This window comes from Rhodnius prolixus, unplaced genomic scaffold (assembly GCF_049639745.1).
Source record: "Rhodnius prolixus isolate KJV_2025 unplaced genomic scaffold, Rpr scaffold_3, whole genome shotgun sequence".
NCBI classification, from domain to species: Eukaryota; Metazoa; Arthropoda; class Insecta; order Hemiptera; family Reduviidae; genus Rhodnius; species Rhodnius prolixus.
In genome coordinates this window covers 49,678,595-49,701,056 of record NW_027411603.1, presented here as the reverse complement: position 1 = coordinate 49,701,056, position 22,462 = coordinate 49,678,595, and the positions used below count along the sequence as shown (strand labels likewise).

The 22,462-nt window shown below is 32.0% G+C and overlaps 3 protein-coding genes across 5 annotated transcripts; 1 reads left to right on the top strand and 2 right to left on the bottom strand.

The window, feature by feature from the left end:
- Window positions 1-349: 349 nt before the first annotated feature.
- Window positions 350-9,972, bottom strand: LOC141453390 (uncharacterized). Of its 3 annotated transcripts, XM_074126561.1 has the most exons (5): window positions 4,119-9,972; window positions 2,293-2,500; window positions 2,061-2,193; window positions 740-891; window positions 350-572 (listed from the first exon to the last, which is right to left on the bottom strand). In XM_074126561.1, exons 1-4 carry the CDS (start codon window positions 9,856-9,858, stop codon window positions 748-750), a joined length of 6,225 nt encoding a protein of 2,074 aa, XP_073982662.1. In that variant the 5' UTR covers window positions 9,859-9,972; the 3' UTR covers window positions 350-572; window positions 740-747. The 3 variants fall into 3 exon arrangements, 2 of the variants coding, with proteins under 2 accessions (XP_073982662.1, XP_073982661.1); XM_074126560.1 differs by lacking the exon at window positions 350-572 and having other exon boundaries at window positions 639-891; XR_012457974.1 differs by lacking the exons at window positions 350-572; window positions 740-891; window positions 2,061-2,193 and adding an exon at window positions 2,600-2,792 and having other exon boundaries at window positions 2,363-2,500.
- On the top strand, window positions 9,964-19,573 carry Coq8 (ubiquinone biosynthesis protein COQ8, mitochondrial). Its single transcript, XM_074126587.1, has 10 exons — window positions 9,964-10,367; window positions 10,510-10,591; window positions 11,254-11,579; window positions 11,688-11,892; window positions 13,083-13,207; window positions 13,917-14,139; window positions 15,134-15,274; window positions 17,983-18,185; window positions 18,849-19,001; window positions 19,102-19,573. Exons 1-10 carry the CDS (start codon window positions 10,182-10,184, stop codon window positions 19,390-19,392), a joined length of 1,935 nt encoding a protein of 644 aa, XP_073982688.1. The 5' UTR covers window positions 9,964-10,181; the 3' UTR covers window positions 19,393-19,573.
- On the bottom strand, window positions 19,441-22,400 carry LOC141453398 (uncharacterized). The gene is made up of 10 exons (XM_074126591.1): window positions 22,193-22,400; window positions 22,032-22,090; window positions 21,815-21,934; window positions 21,602-21,732; window positions 20,993-21,074; window positions 20,801-20,901; window positions 20,635-20,712; window positions 20,074-20,154; window positions 19,637-19,745; window positions 19,441-19,540 (listed from the first exon to the last, which is right to left on the bottom strand). Exons 1-9 carry the CDS (start codon window positions 22,302-22,304, stop codon window positions 19,724-19,726), a joined length of 786 nt encoding a protein of 261 aa, XP_073982692.1. The 5' UTR covers window positions 22,305-22,400; the 3' UTR covers window positions 19,441-19,540; window positions 19,637-19,723.
- Between the last annotated feature and the right edge of the window lie 62 nt (window positions 22,401-22,462).

Here is a 22,462-nt window from a genome sequence, read left to right as displayed (position 1 = left end):
GTTGTCATAGAGAAAGAACCTTATTTCCGTCAGATAGCTTGCCATTGCTCTATAAAACACTTTTTGGGCATTTGTTTGTTGCATATAATTCATTAAATTAAACTTAAGGATTCAATTGTTGCACTAACACCCATGGCCTGGTAAATTGGTGAATCTTTAGGTGAATGCCTCTAGAAATTCATAACATTATTTGGTAAACTTCACCTATTCTATACTTATGCTTAAGATTTAATATGCCCTAAATGTTGAATGTGAAATATTCTTATGTGTTTATACACATCATCGCACCTTCAAAAATACTTGTTTTTAATATATTTAAAAATATAAGAAATAAAATCTAACGCCGAGATGCGCGTTCAACTTTTTATTATACCAAAGCTACTTAAGAATATCTCAAGTTTGTTTTCTGGAGCTTCTCTACTTCCACAGTCTCATCATCTCTCTGTCATCTGAGCTGCCAATACGTATTCACCTTTCTCGACTTTCATTTCGTTTGGTCTATTTTGCTTTTAAATGTAGTAATTTTTATTTGCACCAGCAGGAATTTTGTTTTTCGCATTCGTCACATAATCCTAAGAAAAATAAGCCTGATTTTTTGGGAAGGAAATGTTTAATAGAAAAGTTTTTGAATACGTATGTTTGTTTGTTTTTTTTTTTTTTTTTTATGTGTTGTAAATTACAAAATGTATCAAAAATTTTCTATCAGAATGTACACAAAAAGAAAAAAAGAAATATATACAAAGCTTATTATTTCCCATAATCGTCCAGCAAATACATCTTCAACCTAGAGAGCCATTGTTTCCAATACTTCTGGCATTCTTCAAGAGGTATGGTGAATACATCTGCTGGTGACCCGTCGCTGTATGCAACTACAACGACACCGCCTTGTACCTGTAATTTAGCCATAGCATCAATCTTCATGTTTAAGAATAAAAGAGAACTTGTGTCCTGCACATGTGGAATTGGAGGATTTCTTAAGAATTTATGAAATTTAAAGAAGTTCGCCAAAGTAATAGGCTGAACTTTTTTCATTCTGGCCTTAAAAAAATGGGTAATCGAAAATATGGACCATGCTTTGTTCACTTTTAAAGCGTACTTAATATCACCATAAAAGTCAAACTTTGTTTTTATGAATAGCAAGCTAAGTACTTATTGGAAATGAAGTAAGAAGATAAATTTTAACAAGAATACATCACTCCCCATTCAGTGAGAGTGAAAATCTGCAAGCGTCTGGGTAAATATTTAAACAAGTAAGCAACTCGAGAGCTCAGCAATGATTGCGGAAAGTGGGGGGCAAACTGAAGGTACGCAAAAGAAGGGCTGAAGAAGTAGAAAGGCCATCAGGGTGATTTATCCCAGACCAGGCCAACCTTAGGGGAGACAACCTAAACTCCTAAACCTTCTAGCCACTCTTACCAAAGATCCTAAATCACTTCCTCATCTCCCCCTAAAAAATCCATCATAAGAGGAATGGGTATTTCCTCCTGAGACCCATATACACCACAAACAGATTCGAGATGTCGTAGAGGTGTCTCCTTAAGGCCAGCAAAGAAGCCAATCAGAGTCTGTAAGAGGAAGTGCCATATACCCAGAGTACTTCACTTAAAATTTGGTTTTCAATTTTTTGAGATACTTTCTTTTTTGGGGGAAAAGTTCTTAAATGGCTTTCTTTAAATTAGCTTTTCTTTAAACTCATTGCACTCATGAAAGTCCAATAACTTTCATTTAAATCCCTTTTATAGGAAACGTAATTATATGGAATAGCCATTCCTAAGCGAGTTAAATTTTGAGTAGAACAAATTTCAAGAGCGGAGATGAAAGATGTACAAGACTCTTAGCCAAATGAGTACAAATAGGAGGCAGTTCCTTCTACAGATTGATGTTGGTCAAAAGCACAGGACCTCAGTCTTGCTAGAGATACAGGAAGAAGTATTCCCATAGGAGAGGCCTTGCTTAGTTTCTTGGGAAGGTTAATTACCCACCGAGAGAGAGAGTCTGAATAAATGAAACTGAAATTTATTTTCTTACAGAAAAAAAAATTTGATCTGTAACCAACGTACCTGCATCTTATAATTAGTGTCATAATTCAAAGCACCAATATAAGCGCATAATTGTAAAGGTGCATCAAATGTACTTTGTATAAGTTTCTTTTTCTTATCCGATCGTTTCCATTCTATCAATACGGGTTTATTGCTTAAGAAGGAAAACAAAAAATTCAATAGTTAATGAAAAAAAATAATTCTTTAATGATGGAAAATGGAAAATAGAAAAACCAAATTATTAAATACTTACTCATACTTAGCTACACAGTCAATGATCCCTCTATACGCCAACTTATTGTGGATCACGTGACTTTCGACAACACTTACTTCAGAGATATGTTTCGAAACGGTACTAACACTACGTAAAGCAGGATTTGGTGAATTGACTAGATCTTGCGAGAATCCGCTAAAATGTTTTTGTATTTTTTCATGGAATTCTGAACCACTTTCAATTTGTCCTTAAAATGAAAAAATAAATAAATAAATAAATGAATACATAAATTGTAATAATACTGTAATACTTTATTATGTAAAAACAAATTAATTATGTAAAATACACTTTGATTGGTGATTTTATCAAGTAATTGTAAGCTACTTTCAATCATGTCTCTGGAAGAAAGTTGTATAATTTGAAGGAATGTTGGCCTATTTCCTGGTGGAATTATTTAGTAGCCGAAGCCACTGAAATGAAGTCCGCACAAGAAGAGAGCTTAGGAAAGTGCTGCTTCCAGTTGAGAGCCACGAAAGTACCTAGATGAAATATAAAATTTTGGACTTCTTACGACATAAAAAGAGTCGTCCATCAAAGATCTGGAAAACTAACATTTTCAACTTCTATAAATCTTAAACCCTTGTACTTGGGACAAATACCCTTGTACTTGTAAGAAAAGTATTGCAAAGAAGGCAAATTGTTCTTCTATGTATATCTTGATACTGTAGAAGCAACTCAACTTATTGAGGTTATCTTATGATATGAACAACTACAATGATTTCATCAAACAAAAGCGGTGCCGACAAATTGTTGCTAACAAATTATACAAATCATTAGGAAATATATTCTTCAAATTTTAAAAAGTACATAAACAAAAAAAAATATATAAGGGAGGGATTAACATATTGGAATCGGAGGTCCCAGGTTCGAATTCCAGCTGCTGGCCCTTTAGATTTTTCTCTTCCTGGGTGCTTCTTACAGCTCAACTGTCCAGTGATGCGACAGTATTGTCTGTAACAAGAGAATATTTTCCGGAGGCTGACAGTGCGCTTAAAAAAAAAAGCTCCGGGCGCTAATAACCACAGATCTGGACGCGCCTAAATTAAAAAAAAAAACATACAATGTTTACTTCCTTTTACTTATATACTAATAAGAGGAAGTATAGCATCAAGAGATTTTCAATTTTGAGCTTTTGCGGAAATATCCGTTGAACGGAGCTGTGACGTCTCACTTTCATCAATTTTTTATAGTGAACATATGTATAATAAGATTATAGTTAAGTCAATTATCTTTCAGTGAAAAGTTCAACTTTAAAAAAAAAATAGATTGAGAGAATGTACGCATACTTTTTTGTTTTCTAAATATTTTATGATTATTATTGTTGTTATTATTATCATTGTTATTATTATTAAAGTAAAGTAATCGCCTATGTTATCAGGCGGGGCTTAACGTCAAACTACTAATTAGGGGTCGTGGACGGAGGCGACTAGCAAACATGCTTTACTGTAAATTTCTTTTATTAACCATTAAATAAAATCCAAGGCCTAAGAGACCGGGAATCGAACCCAGTACCACAATACATATTAGCTTCGCAGGTCTCGCCTCTAACCGCTCGGCTACCGTGGCGCCTGTTATTATTATTGCTGTTATTATTATTATTATTGAAGACAGAGCACTTTAATTGTAATCTTGTTTACTTCAATTTAATAAATATTATTAATAAACAAGATCACTGTATCCTTATTCTTTTTCCGTAGTTTATATCCTCAAAAATATATTTTGAACTTCTAATCAAGAAGAATTTTATTTATTTTCTAATTAAGGAGAATCTAATTAACAAAAAAAAAAGAAGAATATATTCATACCTTTATAAAATTCTTGAAAACCAGCTTCACCCAAATCAGCAACCATTTTAGATCTCCATTTGGCCAAGGCAATCCTAGATGAGTCGCTCATTGTTGCATTGAGTACCCTAGTAACTGACGGAATGGTTTTAAGTTTTTGCCTCAATACAGGATCCTTCTTACAATCCACACAAGTTATTCCTTCATTTGGACGGCCATATCGCAATGCCTTCTGTGCATTCATTAATGGAAATTCCATTAACTTATCTAATGGCACGTGAAGTCTCATAGCACTGCGTGCATCTATAGCAGGTTTAGTTTCTTTAGACAGTTTATCTAGATCAATAAATAAATCACCAGACATTGCTACTGATTTGGATTTAGCAAAGGAAACTGGGAAATTAGATGTAGGATGAACTGGAGATGTACTGGGATCTGTAGTTTTTCTTTTAAGACTTTCTGGTTTTTGTTCCTTGATTTCAGATTTGCTAGAACCAGCTGCTTTTTCAGAAGAACGTCTACTTGTAAATTCAGTACTCACGCCAGATGGATCTGTTTTTTGTGACTGCTCATTTAACTTGGATTCTTTAGAAGTTTTTCCTTTCAGGCTTTTGCTAATATCAGGTTTCTTAGTAGCTGGAGATGGTTTTCCAGAAACTAAATCTTGTTTTATAATTTTTTTTTTCTCCTGTAAGCTTGCCTTACCAATGATTTTATTGTCTTTTGGACTAATCTTGGACTTTTTAACAACTGGCGAACTTACTTCTTTTTTTATTTCCTGCGCTCCCCGTTTAATACTAGGAATAGATTTTCCTTCCTTAACACTAACTGGCTTTTTAGACACTGGAGGAATGATTTTTGATGGTTTACTAACTTTTGAAGCCGTTTTTTTATCTACAACTTTATTTATATCCAAATCTTTTTTTACTTCCTGCGCTCCCTTTCTAATGCTAGGAATAGATTTTCCTTCCTTAACACTAACTGGCTTTTTAGACACTGGAGGAATGATTTTAGATGGTTTACTAATTTTTGAAGCCGTTTTTTTATCTACAACTTTATTTATATCCAAATCTTTTTTTATTTCCTGCGCTCCCTTTCTAATGCTAGGAATAGATTTTCCTTCCTTAACACTAACTGACTTTTTAGATATTGGAGGAATGATTTCTGATGGTTCACTAATTTTTGTTGCCGGTTTTTTATCTACAACTTTATTTATATCCAAATCTTTTTTTATTTCCTGCGCTCCCTTTCTTATGTTAGGAATAGATTTTCCTTCCTCAACACTAACTGACTTTTTAGATATTGGAGGAATGATTTCTGATGGTTCACTAATTTTTGTTGCCGGTTTTTTATCTACAACTTTATTTATATCCAACTCTTTTTTTATTTCCAGCGCTTCCTTTCTTATGTTAGGAATAGATTTTCCTTCCTCAACACTAACTGGCTTTTTAGATATTGGAGGAATGATTTCTGATGGTTCACTAATTTTTGTTGCCGGTTTTTTATCTACAACTTTGTTTATATCCAAATCTTTTTTTACTTCCTGCGCTCCCTTTCTAATGCTAGGAATAGATTTTCCTTCCTTAACACTAACTGGCTTTTTAGACAATGGAGGAATGATTTCTGATGGTTCACTAATTTTTGTTGCCGGTTTTTTATCTACAACTTTATTTATATCCAACTCCTTTTTTATTTCCTGCGCTCCCTTTCTAATGCTAGGAATAGATTTTCCTTCCTTAACACTAACTGGCTTTTTAGATATTGGAGGAATAATTTCTGATGGTTCACTAGCTTTTGTTGCTGGTTTTTTGCTAGCTACTTCTTCAATATCTTTCTTTTCCAGTTGAGAAGCCATTTTCTTACTGCTAACATTTTTAGTGTCTTTTGCACTAACATCTGTTTTCTTTGGAGTAGGAGTTATAATTTGGGAAGATTTAGTTGCTTTTTTTTCAGAAACTGGATCTTTTTGATTATACTTTTCAACAATACCATCTTTAATATTTTGACTGACTATTTTTTTATCAGACAGTTTCTCTTTAGGTAAATATTTCTTGTCTTCCTTCCTTATCTCCTTAGAATGTTGTTTTACATCACTAATTGTCTTACTGTCCAATTTATCTGATTTCTTAACTCTTAGTTTATCTCTCTCTTTTGCCAGAAATTCACTAACTCTCTTCTTAGTGCCTGCAACTATCTTATTTGGATCTGTGAGTTTTGGAATACCTTTTCTAATGACTAATGGGTTTCTAATTGTCTTCTTTATAAAAACATTTTTATATGACTCTAAAACGTCATATTTATTTCTTATTTGTACTTTTACTGCAACCATTTCAACTTTCTTGTTATCTTCCGATTGTAATTTTGATTCTTTAAATTCTCCTTCCTTTACACTGGAAGCTCGTTTATCCTGATTACCTTCTTTTTCACCTGTGATTAAAACTATATTTTTCTTTTTTTGTAATTTTTGTAATTTCGCCTTGACTTCTTCATCACCAGGAATTTTAATTACATCATATGTTACAGGATCTCTCTTAATGTTTGCTTTATTAGTAGAAATCATATCTTTTAACAAATCTTTATTTTCCCCTTCTTCATTCTTCAACTTTTTTGAAGTTTCTTTGGAGGGTACCGTTGCCGTATCTATGCTTGGTGTCCCACCACTGCCTTTTTTAATATTTTCAAGTATTTTTAAGTCCCTGTCGGTTAGATCAACTTCCTTTTTACCACTTTCTGTAATATTTTGCAAAGGTTTAGTTGTTTTTCTCTCCACTGGTCCTTTTTTTAAAGCATCTTCTACAACAGGTTTAATCTCCATAATTTTCTTACGCATCTCCTGAGGAGTTTCCATTTTCTTAGTCGAATGAAATTTTTTCTTTTTTTTCTCAGCATAGTGTTTAATACTTTTACGTAGACTTTTTTGGGGAATATCTTTCTTCTCTATTTTATCGATTAAACGAATGCTGTGTTCAGTATTATCTGATCTGTTTAATATCTTCTTAAGATCATGGGATTTTACTTTAATTACTTTAACTTCATCCTCCGGCTTTTTGTTTTTATCCAATACTTTATTTGTTGGTTGTGTATCAGCAACTTTGTTTACTTCATCAGTTTTAGTTTTGCCGTCTTGAAGATTAACTGTCTTTGTAGCTGATACTTTCTCATTGGTTCTTTTCTTAGGTTCTTCAGGAAAACTTGTTTTAGTTTTTTGAATTTCAGTTCCCTGTTTTGGTTTACCACTTAAATTAGGAAGATTAGTAGGTTTTTTATCAGGCGTTTTAACAGATTTAGGAGCATACTGCCTGGTTAAAGACTTAATTTCTTTAAGTTGAGGATCTATTTGTATTGGTATTTTTGAACTTTCTGAACCATATCCTACCATAACTTTATGCTTCAAAAAAGAAATTAAATCTGCTAATTTAATGGCACTTTCCACACCCGATTTGACATCAGCATCTGCGTTGCTTCTACTCAACACTAATTTTGCTTTAGCTACTTCTACAACTTCAGTGGCTGCTTTTAGTTTTTCATTTGATCCTTGCATTTCCATCAAAGTGTCCGTTGTAAACTTGATAGGAAGTCTTCTATCTTTATACGTTTGCACTTCGTGAATCTGTATTTTTGCTTTTTTTCCAAATTTCATTGAAGTGATACTGGTTTTTGTTAATACATCGACTGTGCCATCACTTTCATGGCTACTGTTTGAATGGGATCCTCTACATTGTGAAGTGGTTGTTTGTGGGGGTTTTTTAGGCGTTGGATTTCTTAAATTCGACACGATATTGTCAACAAATGTTGGAGGATATGTTAAGTTTGGTTTGTTTGTAATTGATCTGGAATCACTGTGATTATTTATTTCTTCAACTTTCGGGTGAATGACAACTAGATTGTTTTCTTTACGACTAACGTCAGCCTGTTCACTGACCTTTTCTTCAGGGCCTGATACAATCACACTCTTAACTAAATTATTTTGTGATGATAATTTCTCTACTGAAACCATCCCAGAAGCACCATGTTCTGAAAGGATTACTTTAGACGGTTTTCTGCTATAATCATTGGCCAAATGTTTATTTGTATAAAGTGAATCTTCATTTACATGACTTAAACTCTTGATCGCGATCACCTGCGACATACAATTTTCAGCAGGATCCCTACCATTGGAGTTAGAGTACTTAGAAAAAGGAATTTTATCCACTTCTTTCTTTGTTTCACTGATAAAGAGTTTATATCCATCGTTAGAATATTCAGCCATCAAATTATTCTCTGCTTCATCATAAGAGGATAATTTGTCTGCAGTATTTGTGTTATCAATTTTCTTTTCAGTTTCAGTAACAAAAAAAAGTTCATTCCTTTTGGGCATATCTTGACTAGTACTGCAAGCTGGCATTTTTTCTGTTATTTCAGCAGATTCATGACTTTGGGGGTTATTACCATAAGATTTACTAGGTGTCTTATCAGTTTCAATGTATGAAAATACATTTGCTGTTGCTAGTATCTGATCTACTTTAGTTGTGTCCAGCCTGGAATTCGTTGAAAGGAGCTCTCTATTCTTCGCTTGCACAGGGTTTTTTTCCTCCTTCTTTTTGTCCTCTTTCTTTAGTAGATCTACGACTCTGTTCGTAATATATAAATCCTTGTGTATGATAGCCTCGGAACGATCAATGGAGTTAATTATATTTCCAATACTGTGAGTATTAGGATTAATATCAAGTGGCAGTTGGGCTCGAGGCACTGGTTTCTCCCGTATCCTTGATTTTGGATTTGAAGGATCACGATTTTCTGCACTTTTTAAACATAACTTATTATCTGTGTATTTAGCTTCTTGCTTAGTTCTAAAAAGATTTAAATATTTTAACACTGGATCAGGCACTAGCATTATAGGTGTTCTATTTAAAGGATACAAATGTCTGGTAATTGTTTTTACTTTCACATCATTTTCACCCTCAATGCTATTGCATTTTACAAAGTAAACTTTAGAAGAAGAAAAATAATGTTCATAAAAAGCGGACAAATCACAATGTTTAGCAACATTGTTTGATGAAATTTGAGTTCCACTTTTTTGAAGCAATGTTAAATCAATTTCTTTTACTTTGGTTAGAGCAACAGGCGAATTATCTTTCAAATCAAAGGAATAGTAGTTTACTCCATTGTTTTGAGAATGGGCAATTTCTTGTTTACTCCCTTCTGTACAAATAGCTAAAGATGGATACTTAAAATTTTCGAGCATGTAAGAGGGAATATGTTTGCCCAGAGGACAATCATTTACAAATGAATCAATATTTTTATTTTTGGATAAGAGTTCACCAAATGTAAAATTCTCAATACTGATTTGACTATAAAAACGACAGTTAGTATTCCTTATTAAATGAACTTTATAATTTCTGTTGCCCAATTTGATACTTGCATTATTTGAATGGTAATGTCTCAAATTATTAAACTTGGTAAAAGGTGAACAGTTTGATATTTTCTGAATTTCTATCTTTGTAAAATTATTAGCCATTTTATTCGCTTGTGTACATTTCAACTGAAGTGAATTTTCAAAAAGGATTTTGGAAGGGATTGATTGGGAATCATAGTACAATTTCATCAAAGTAGTAGAATATACCTTGCCTTTTGTTGTCTTAATTGCTGGCGAATCCTTACTAAGATGCACTTTCCCAATAGAACCATAGTTTTTCGACCCTATTAAAAATTTATATTCACGTCGTCTTCTTTTGAATTCCAAAGACGTTCTAATTGGGAATCCATTTTTGAAAATGATCATGTTTCATGTGTAATATCAAAAATTTCCCATTTTTTTTTTTTTAACTATTAAAAGATGTTATTAGTACCCTGTTAAACTAAACACTGGTCTAAATAATTATCTAGTAACCTTCTGTTAAGGTTACTTTCCCATCTGTTTTGATAGTCAAATTTTTAACTTTATAAGTGATCAGCAAAAATAAATTATTTTATGGTTTCAGGACTGTAACCGAAATGATTTCATTCAATTTTTAAATTTAGTTCAATTTCTGTACTTTAAAAATTTTGACATTTATTTTTATTAATAGTTTCAGTTATTATGTAGTATGTGATGATTTCTATATAATGTCTAGACAAATAGGTTCTGATATTTATGGAGTCTTCAGGGGCTTACAAATGGTTTCAAGTGAATTTTTTAAACTACAAGAGAAGCAAGTGAAACATGTATGGGTAAACTCCAGCCTGAGAAATACTATAACGGAATCTGCTGTTTTCCCAAAAAATATTGATCTCCAGAAAAGTTTAGTTGATGTAGGTATTATTATTTTTTTTAAATAGTTCTGTTGGTTTTAATACAGAGTAACATAAGTCACTTGGGATAATTTTATCAATGAAAAGCACTACCGCTGTGTGGCTCTGTGTGCAAAAGAGATTACATAATTTTTTATTTCAGCTAGAAAAATTTAAGAATGAATTCGTACAGAGATCCTCTATGATCGTTGTTGGAATACGTGTATTTACGAGTCATTGGCAAGGTATGTTTTGCTTTAGATATTTAATACCTTTCTAATCATAGTATCAGCATAAGGCTGATCAACCATTCTTAATATATGGTTCTGATTACCCCAATTGTAATTCTATTAGATTATCTGTAACCGTGGTTCTTTTCTCATTGAATTTCTTTTGTAATGAGATTTCACCATTATGTAATTCCCATTACATGCTTGAAATCTCTCTTTGATTCTTGAAATTCAAGAGGATAATATAATTTTTTAAAAGGTTAATGAAAGAAATGTTTCATCCAACAAAGTTTTCAAGGCAGCAGTTGGTGTGGTTTGCGTTGTTCTTGCAGTTAGTGCATCTTAGGAGAAAACGAAGCTGGGTCAGTGGTCTTGTGCTTCTCATTCAATATCGAATAAATGCAGAATTGGAAATGAATCTAATTAAATGAATCAGAGTAGCCAGACACTAATCAGTGAATCCTTCTCGAGCTACCGTTTTAGCTAGCTGATCCTGTACATGTTTTGTGATTACTGAGAGTGCTGCTCGGGTTGTTAGGCTGGACTATCCTCAGGGACGCCAAAATCCCTCCCAAGAAAGTGGCCAGTCCATGGATTATTGTTAAATATTTTCTCATTAATTTTTGTGTATATGTTACATGATCATCAGAAAAAACAATTCTTTGTCCATTTTGCAGAAATCAATAGAAAAGACACCTCCGACAGGACATTTATACATTCACCAAATGGGCTTCATAAACCAGATAACATGTTAAAGTTGACACCACTTTCTGTTGAAACTTTACAAAGTCAATATGAGTTAAATAAATTTAAAGAACCTGAAAAGAATGCTTTTTTGAATAAAGAAAAACCTAAAAAAGTACCAAATGAATCATCACCAAAGCAAAAAACTCATGAAATTCCAGAAAAAGAACTTTTAAAAGATAATTTAAAGGTAAAAACACTTAAAAAAGAAGCTTCAGAGTTTAAAACCTATAAAAACAAAGACAAATATAAGCAATCGGTAAGTTTATTTTGATGTTTACCCTTTTTTTTTCATATATATTTGGAGAAAATAAAATGAATTTTAATTTTAAATATAAGCTTTAAATTATTTATTTTCACCTAACAGTTAAGTGAAACTGCTAAACAAACAAAAGTACCGGCATCACGTATTGGTAGGATGATATCATTTGGAAGCCTTGCAGCTGGACTGGGTTTTGGTACAGTAGCTGAAGTGACTAGACGTACCTTGGGTTTGCAAACAGAAGCTGACAATCCATTTCTAACGCCTGCAAATGCCGAGCGAATAGTCAACACTCTGTGTAAAGTCCGAGGTTAGATCTTTATTATATTAATAACTTGTGTAGCGAAATTGAGTTTTAATAAAAATAAAAAATCAATCATTTTTCAATAAAAATTAAAATTATTTGAAGCTCTTTATTATTTTATTACTTTTTATGAATTCAATAATGAGGTTAAATTGGCTTTCGTTTGCCGAATTTCTTCTTGCTCTTGGATTTCTTTCACCAATGTCCCGGGTTTGGAATAACAAAAAAAATGCCTGCATTCTTGTTTCCTATTCCTTGAAGTTCATCATTCCTAATGCGGTCGATATCGTTTAGAACAGATAAGAAATCAGGATCTATCTGGATGTTTTGTATTATATTTTAGTTACTTACAAGCACAATTTAACTTTAACATTTTTTTGTCTTTCTAACAAATGAAATAAAAACTTAAACCAAATATACAATGTTACATTCGACTCTTAGCGTTCATAGCAGTTCACTAGTTCACCAACTCGGTTCTTCTTCACGGCCCAGACGACTGATAAGTCACAGTTCTCGCAACTTGCTTGTGGGAGACTGAGTGATAACAGGAACATTATATTTTACAAGGTCTTGCCAATAAACGAGTTCTCACATGTGGTCCGTGTGATTTTTGACTATCACTTCAGATAACTATCAAAGTAATGAGTGATAAATAAATAAAAAAAGAAGCTGAATGTGTAAAAAGGCTAATAGAATGTTCTAATGAATGGTATTAACATTAGGTTAAGAACGAGAGACAATTGCAATGCTAAACTAAGGAAGCTAACAAATACTAATAGATTAGATTCTAATACTAATCTAGAGAAAAAAAAAAAATTACCCAACTGATCGGTGTGTTTCCTTCTAATGACTGCATTAAAATTACTAGAAAAGTACACAATTGAATAGATTGAAGAGGACGCTACAATTTTGCAGTCTCAAAAGTTTATTAATGATGTAATATCCTTTTTTCTTAACACCAGATAATGTAAAAGATTTTAAACTCAGCAACTTCTTTAATTAGAAACCATTATTTTTGGTTTTTTAATAGCATTATACTAAGCTGTAAGGTTTAGTACAATTAATTTTTCAATCCCTACATTCTAAAGATAATTGTTGAATACTCGTCAATTTTGAGTTCAGTTTTAGTAAAGATATTTTGATTATGAAATTTGTTACTTAACTGGTTTACTCTACATCTAATTAATCGATTTTAGGAGCTGCTTTAAAAATTGGCCAAATCTTAAGTATACAAGACAATAATGTAATAAGTCCTACACTACAACAAGCATTCGAAAGAGTGAGACAGTCTGCTGATTTTATGCCTTCTTATCAAGTTGAGGTGAGGTAATATTTATTTATTTTTATTGAAAAATTAATTATAAAATCGATTCCGTTTTTATTTTCTTTTACTGGTTCAAGAATATTAGAGTTCGAATTATCTAAATCGAATATTTATCAAAAATTTATGGTTTAAATTCGTACTCTGTGGACGAAAAAAAAAAACCTTTTAATTTTGGACGATTCTAGGTTCGACCTAGGTCCTCTAAATCTGGAAACTGGTTGCTTCAATGTAAAATAAAATATCTCTTAAGATGTGTCCATTATATACATACTATATGCATATCATAAATATGCTGATAAATTCTTTGAAAACCTCTTTATTCAATCTAACGGAACTCTAAACGTAGATTTGAAAATTGAAAATTTGACATGGACACAATCCGTTCTCTTATTTTAGAAATAAGAATGTAAAAATTGTTTGTTTTAATAAAATCTCGATCTTATGTTTAAAATTATAATTAGAGAAAGTCATGTTCGTTTGTTTTTATTTTAAATTTTGCAATAAGAGAAGTCTTCAGAAATTTAAGTAGCCCTTTTTTTGGTGCTGTCCAAATTTCCTAAGTATACCATAGTGGTTTAAACTTAAGTTTCTTATCTCAAAACACTCTACCCTTTCAACTAGTCATTCTTTTCCCCACAATAACAATTCAATTTTCCTTTAAATCAATTAGCCTTTTCGGCAGTACTTTATTTACCTTTTATTGCAGAAAGTTATGCGTAATCAGTTGGGTGTTGATTGGAAAACAAAATTTTCCGAATTTGAAATGAAACCTTTTGCAGCAGCCTCCATTGGCCAAGTACATTATGGTAAAACACTTAATGGAACCGAAGTGGCTGTGAAAATACAGTATCCAGGAGTTGCTAAGGGTATTGATAGTGATATTGAAAATCTAGTAGCTGTACTGAATCTGTGGAATGTATTTCCTGAAGGTATGCCATTAGTAATTCATTTAAGTTGAAAGAAAAGTCTTGCAGGTTTAGACATGAGCAATTTTTAAAGGTTTTTTTTGAATGAAATATTCACTTAACACCGTAAAGATTATCTTACGGTTTTTTAAAAATGAACTATTATTTATTGTTGTCTTTTTTTTTTGAAAAAAAAAAAAAAATTAATTGAAGGCTTGTCAACATCTGAGGTCATTGGCGCCCAGAGCATTTTTCAAGACACTACCGGCCTCCGGAACCTTACAGTGAGCTGAAAGAAGCTCCAAGGAAGAGGTAATCAAAATGACTTGCAGGAGCTGGATTTGAACTCGAACCTCTGAGCTAATCCCTAGCTTTTATCCCATTTTAATCACAACTAAAGGCGATTTGTCGAGGAAGCAATTTCAGACCATTTTCATTTGAGTTCAATCTATAGGTCAAAGCTCTGCCGAAATGGCTTGAAAAATTAATGCTATTTGAGGCATCAAATAATTGAATTGAAGTTTTTGCGACGTTCGATGTAGAATTCTTGAAATATAACTCATGCAACAGTCGATCAATGGAAATCGAAGGTAACCCTTTAGGTACCATGGTGAAAACTGGCCCAACAAGTTGCTGTTAGCCGCACTGCTGTCGTCGATGATTTAAAGCGCATTAAGAACGCTTTCGGAATTTGGGCGCATTGTATTTTGAACGTTCGGCAAAATTGGTCACGTTTGAAGGTTTGTCTTCTCTGTATTTGCAAAATTACATTTTTTAGATCAAATCGTGACGTGTTATTGTTAAACAACTTTAAAATTGTTTTTAATGTAATTGGTGTTGCTTTGTGGTTTCCATTTCTTTTCAATAGCAAGAACCATTTTTTGATTTAAACCGTAAAGTTAAAATGATAATTTCCTCTAAAACTTTGGTGTAGCTACCATTTTGTTGTACATTATACAACTTTTAAAGAAATTAAATTTGAAAAAAGGATTGAAAATAATATTTGTCTCTCTTCCAGGTATGTTTATCGACAAAATTGTGGAAGTAGCCAAGAAAGAATTATCTTGGGAAGTTGACTATGTAAGAGAAGCACAATGTACAAAACAATTTAAGGAACTATTAAAGCCCTATCCAGAATACTTCGTACCAGCTGTAGTTGGTAAGCTGTTAATTTATTTTAAATCCAAAATCATACTAATTAGTTCTTGTCTGATTGATGTTGATGATTATTGACTCAGTTTTTATTGCAATGTCACATAGTTATTTGATTCTGTTACAAAAATTTTTTTGCTCTAAAGTAATCAAAATTGCATCTCTTTGAGAGAGTCCTGTGCACTATCCACTGAACTTATCTCTCCCCTAATAGTATAACAAATCTTAACAATACTGTTAAAATACTTCAGTATTATTATTTTTCCGATCTACTACTACGTTATGGTAAAAGTAAATTTAGTATTAAACTTAGCTCCAGAAGTCGACTGATACTTTTACTAATTTTGGTAAATAGTTTGACCAGATTAAAAAATAATGCATCATTGAACACTACGTTTCTTCAGTCCTTTGAGGCCCCAATTCCAGCAAACAGACATTCTTTTCTTCCGTATCTTTTTTTTAAGGCCGTTTCTACTCTTTTACAGAATTAATCTGTAAACTATAACTCTTGACATTCAAAAAGACTGTCTGTATCTAGTTCGTGGAAAATAATGTGTGAATTTGAGTCGTGGTTTGTTGAAGATGTTAGGCCAGGCTACACCAAATAATAAAAGCAAGCACCCAAAATTTCATTAATTCTTCATTAATATTTAAGTAATTTTACTGCATTAATATTCATTAATATTTTTTAGAATTTATTAGATGTCACAGACCCTTATGCTGGCCACTTCATTTATAATATTTTTTTGTTATAATTATGATAAATCACACATATGTACATGCATGTTAAAGTAGAAAAAGACAAAGTTAGAGTAGGCTACTGTCTTGAATTCGTCTTACCGAAATATTCGAGAGCACAAATAACACACAGTTATAACAAGTAGATTATTCAACAACAATTATTGATTTCTCTATTTTAATTTAATTTTACTTATAGTAAAATACTGGAATAATTAGCTGTCCTAAAAATAACATATCTTATTTACTTTATTTTACATATTACATTTTTTTTTATAAAAAAAAGTTTTGAATTTTTTAGCCTCATAATTTTTTTTTATTTTTTATAACGTTTTCCTTTTTAACCTGTAATTAACAGTTTGATTATTATAAATAACTAGATATTACAGTCAATCTACAGTGCTACTTGAACAAATATTTTGTAGACGAAAATGGCCAGCATAAGGGTCTGTGACATCTAATAAATTCTAAAAAATATTAATGAATATTAATGCAGTAAAATTACTTAAATATTAATGAAGAATTAATGAAATTTTGGGTGCTTGCTGATTTGTGTACCTTTTGGCGTTTAATCAACCCTTATACTTAACATTTTAAACTGTAAGTTTTTGTTAAAGAGATTTTTGTACCTTTTGGATAGATTTTCCTTTTTGTCTATTTTACAAAGTTACATATCTGCTTTACAGATTTTTTTAAATTTGGAATAAGCAATTCTATCATTATAACCTGATAAGATGGTAAGTCGGAACCGTAACTACCACTAGAGAGATCTTTTTAAAGAATGATTATCGTTAAGGTCCCCCAAACCATCCTCAGTAACAACTTTTCTTGAAAAAGCGTTTTGAATAACATAGGAAGGTATTTGTGCGTGAATAGCAAAATTAAACTGCGATTTCATTACTTCCTTTTAAGAGGAGTAAGAAAAATAAACTGCGATTGCAGAACTTCTAGGCAAAGAGGCAAAGATTTTTTAATCGAACGACAATTCATTGATTTAAATCTGTTCACTCATTGATAATTTAAACGATTGCAGTACTTCCTCTTAGTAGGTGCAAGAGCATCAGCAATGTAGAGGAGCTTTAACCACTTATTCGAGCTGAATTTTATCAAAATCAAACTAAGCGTTATAGAAATATTGGTAATAATAGTTTTAGAAAGGGCCTTATTTGGGTGGGGCAAACTCCCCTCCTTATGAGGCACGGCGTCGAGACTTTTAAAGTGCAAATCTGTACAAAATTTCGATTCGAATGACATTTCATTCATGAAAATCGGTTCACGTGTCGATAATTTGAAACGATTCCTATACATCCCCTTAACAAGTGTAAGAGCTGATCGCCGCTTTAATGTTACGTAGGGGAGCCCTAACCCTATCATCCTACCAAATTTTATCAAAATCGGGCCAAGATTTACAGAGTAATTAGTAATAATAATTTTGGAGGGGGCCTTACATAAAGGGGGCTAACTCCTCTCCCATACGATGTACAGGGTCGAGACCCCCAAAAGGCACATCTACATAAAATTCCGAATCGAATGACACCTCATTCATGAAAATCGGTTCACGCGTTTAGGCGCTACGTTGTTTACAAAAAAGGTAACAACAAGAACAAGAACAAGAACAAGAACAAGAAGAAGAACAAGAACAAGAACATTTTTTGAAAAAGCGGTTTTTGCTCATTTTCGGCAACTTTTTTCTCGAAACCTATTAGATCTGGGTGGTTGCAAAAAAATTACAGTTATGAAGGAGGGTTTGGAGTAAGATTTAAAGAAAATTTGGGAATTTTATCTTTTATAGAAAAAGAGAAAAAAATTGTCAAAGTTGGGTGTTTTTCAACGTTACGCTTTTTCGTGCAGTTTTTGATGGTCAACCCTTATACAACTGTCCTACCGGACAGTTTTAATTTCATAAATTTAGAATTAAATTAAATTTATAAATTTCCATAATATCTAATTTTAGTTTATTTTATGACTTAAATCTAGATGAACTATCTGCTAGTGAGGTATTCACGACAGAATTGATCCAAGGAGTACCTGTAGATAAATGTACCAATTTAGATGAATCTTCTAGAAGACATATATGTTCTTTAATCATGAATCTATGTCTACATGAATTGTTCAAGTTTAGATATATGCAAACCGATCCAAATTGGTCGAACTTTTTTTACAATCAGAATACACAAAAAGTAAGAGAAAATTGTAAATATATTATTTTATTTTTAAGATATAATTTTCTCAAGACTCTTATATCCTAATAACAGTGTTGTGCCAAATTTTCTAAATGGATTTTTTAACGGAATATCCTGTCCCATGTTTTTATTTTTTTTTGGCAGGGTTTACTGAATACATAAAATTTTAGCTCATGATGAGAACCCGCGTATCTTAAAAACTGAAAAATCTCAGAAAGCTTTCACTTCTTATTTCGTTAGGAAATACTTTTCTTGCTTTTCGAGAGCATGATTTGGGCGGAAAAATGTCTACAGGAAAGGTGGGAAGTGACGTTGTTGAATTGATTTTTTTTTCAAGCATAAAGCTGAAATGATTTTCTTTAACCTGGCCAAAAAAGAACGCCTCTTTATTATTTTTTCTTTAGCATATGCTACTAAAATTTTACTTTCTTGTACTCTAAGAGATTTTTTTCTATTTCGAGCGTTATGTTAATAATTTCTTGAACCCAGAAGTTGACTTAGTCCATCAATCTTTTTTTTTATCCCAAGTTACCTTCTCCCTTCTCCTCTACAGCTGAACTAGGCCTTACAATATCTTGGAAAGCCCATCTGAAATATAATAGGCATTATTTTACTTTACTTGTTATTTTTCTAATGAAACTGATTTTTTTTTTTTTTAAGTTAATTTTATTAGATTTTGGTGCAACTCGTTCGTATGACAAAGCGTTCATGGATAAATATATCTCGGTTATAAAAGCAGCTGCCGATGGAGATCGTAAAAAAGTTTTGCTAATGTCAAGAGATATGGGATTTTTAACTGGTTATGAATCGAAGGTTTGTAATGAAATTAATTAATATTTTATTTCAACGCCAATAATTCAATTTTTCATATTCATTCCCGTGCACATAAAAAGGTTTTTCCCTTAATTTCCAGGCAATGGAAGAAGCTCATGTGGACACAGTGATGATACTTGGCGAAGTTTTCAGCGATCGAAATCCAGAATTTGATTTCGCTCACCAGGATACTACCCGTCGTGTAACAAAATTAGTGCCAACAATTTTACATGAAAGATTATGCCCGCCACCAGAAGAAATCTATTCATTGCATCGTAAATTGTCCGGTGTTTTCTTGCTTTGTGCAAAATTAGCTGTTAAAATGCCATGTCGTGATTTATTTATGAACATTTATAATAATTATGTATTCGACCAAAATAGTTTACTGTAATTAAAGTTATTTACTTTTTTTTTTATTGATTTACAAATATGATACTTCTTGTTTTACTTATTTATTTTTTAAATATTTCTTACAAAGTTTATGTGATTACATTATGTATTATTAAGTTTTCTTGTACTAAATTCAGCTCTTTTAAGTACTGAAATAAAAAAAACATTGTAGATAAACAAAAGTTTATGTTTATATATTTTGTTAATTGCAACAAAGCGCATAGAATTACATTTTACTAACTTACTTTTATAGTTTACATAAATGCTGACAATGAGAACCGCCAATGCAACAACCTCCCAATTTTCAGATCCATTTTACTGGTGATAACTTCTTAAGAATTGTATTTCTGACTCCTGTAAAATTCAGTGAAGGCAATTTTTCATTTACATTGATGCCCATAATCTTTTTCAATGACTGATAGGCCATTGGAGAGTGAAATTATTAGAAAGATTTTCCAAGATGGAGCCATAGATATTAGCACAAATTGTTAATGAAATTTATCTTATTTGAAAAACTAATGAATAAGTTATTTCAGCAAGGTTGCATTTGCTAGGCCCAAAATGGACACCTCTGTTCTAGATAAAAACAACAATCAACTCTGGTCAGCACCTGATCTAGTTGGATTAGCTTTTCAGATTATTTATGGATAACAATTGATGTTTTTTTTATTAAAGAACTAACCTCGACTTGTTGAGCAGTGTTAAAAGTTCCATAGTTTTCGATGGTGGAGTATAGCCTGGCAATGATCGGTTTCTACCTGAGCTAGAAAATAATTAAAATAATTAAACATTTCAGATTAAATAAATAAGTCAATGCAAACGTATTTTTTTTTTCTAATAAACGGACTTTTTTGGTTTTTAAACTATCTTTTCGTTATCAAGTATTTTGCATGTAAATAAAGATACATCCCAAATAAATTTATTCGGTTACGAATGTTTTTAGTCACTAAATGTCACTAAGATGGGTCAAAACCTCTTCAGTCTATGTGGAAGGAAAGCTAGAATATGGTGGGAAGATGTTGATCTATTAGAGGATTCAAGATTATTGGCAGAGATCTGAGGAACTTGAAATAAAGGGAGCGATTTCCATCCTTTGTGAATGGAATTTTTCGGTCGTGGTTGATCGTTTCATTGCGAACATAAAAAAGAAGTATTTAGCGTTTCTTATGACGATCTTGGATTCAGCCGTTTGGTTATTAATATCATTATCATTAATTGCTAGCTATCCAAAAGTTCTACTTACTAAGAGCTCATTGATCCAATTATCGATGACCGAACACTTCCCGATGAGTCAGGAGTAAATGGAGGATGATTTGAGTTCCTGTATTTGATTAAAAAAAAAAAAATCTTAGGAACAAATTTGTATTTATTACTTTGTTCTAGACTAGAAGACATATTTCAAATAGTACCTGTACAGAGCATATGAAGGTGTAAAAATATCTTCAGCCTGTTTGGAATGTTTAAGACTGGTACTGCTGTTCATCGGAGTTTTCCCAGGGAATGGAGATGTCTGTTAGCAATAAAAATAAAAAATGAAATAATTCGAATAATTTGAGATTTCTAAAACCTAATAAAAAAAATTGTTCCTATAAAGCTAATACCTCGAAATCTAGTTTGACTAGAGGTTGTGTACTAACTGGTGTTCTACATGATCCATATTTTTGTTTGTATGAACTGAGTTTCCTGATAACAAAATATAGTTTCTAAAATACAAACAGCAGCAAGAGGCTCTTTTGAGCAAGGAAAGAAATCAGAATACATTTGTTACTTCAACCCTCATAAAACGAGTGCTTTCTTAACTTCTGACCGGTTAATCCATCATCAGTGAATGATTCATTAGTTTGTTTGATGTGTAGAAGAATGAATTTTAGATAGGGTGGGTCAAAAATCCTTTGGCGATTGGCCAGGAAGTTAAAGAAAATTCGAAAAAGTCATACAAGTGGACATTGACATTAATAAGTCAGATTAGTGTTTAACGTTCAAAAACATCTTGGTTCACTGGCACGAAGTAACTCATCTTATCCCAACGTTGTGGCCAACCGATTGCTCAAGAAAGGATCCTGGCCACGATTATTGCTTCTATATAAACCTGAAGAATCGATCCCTGATGAAGGATGAAAATTCTAAACCTGTCAAATGCTATGACGAATAAAACCAACGACTTTAAACAAATCTGAGGTACCAACGACACATTTAATAAAACAGATTACCTTTTCAAATCTTGCACTACATTCTCTTGTTCTTTGATCTTCATTTTTGCACTTTCATATTTTTGTTGAATAGTGGTGAATTTAATTTCAAGGTCCTTAATGTATAATTTTGCAGCGTCATATTTTTGTGCCTGCATTGTGATAAAAATAAAAATATACTAGTACTGGTAGATTGAAATAAGTATTGTTTTGAATTTGGTGTAATCTGCGTACTATTGTCCGATGATAGTTCATAAGTCTCGAGCGATGCCATTCTTGAAATTCCATTACCTTAACAAGCGCTGTAGCTTTTTCGGAAACATCAGAAAACACATCTTTTACTTCATCTGGCATCTATTTAACCATTAAATATTTATAAAACTAAGGAATTGATGAGATCAGAAATTATCTTAATGAAATAAATACATTCTAAGGGCATAAATAGATTCACCTCATTATTAATTAAAAGCATTCTACAGGGTGTTTGGCACTTACGACAGTGTGAATCATCTGAAAATGTTTTGAATAACTGTTATTTTCTTTAAAAAAAAATCCATTTTTAAAAATTTAAAACAACTGGCTTGAATAAAATAATTAGATCAAATTATTTACTAGGATTGGCGCAATGCTCGCACAGAATGTGGCAACAACTTGTAATAAAATATTTTCTTTTATTGTCTCGTGCTGGTTTTATGAAACATTTAGTACAAAACACCCAAGACATTTTGCAAAAATCATGCAGATAAATGGTTTTCTCTACTATTTATGTAGAAACTGCACAAAATTTGACTTTGAATCAAAATGAGAAAAACATCAAGTCGACACTGATGTAATTATTCAGTGATTTTTAAAAAATAATAAAGAGCATTTAAAAAAAATATA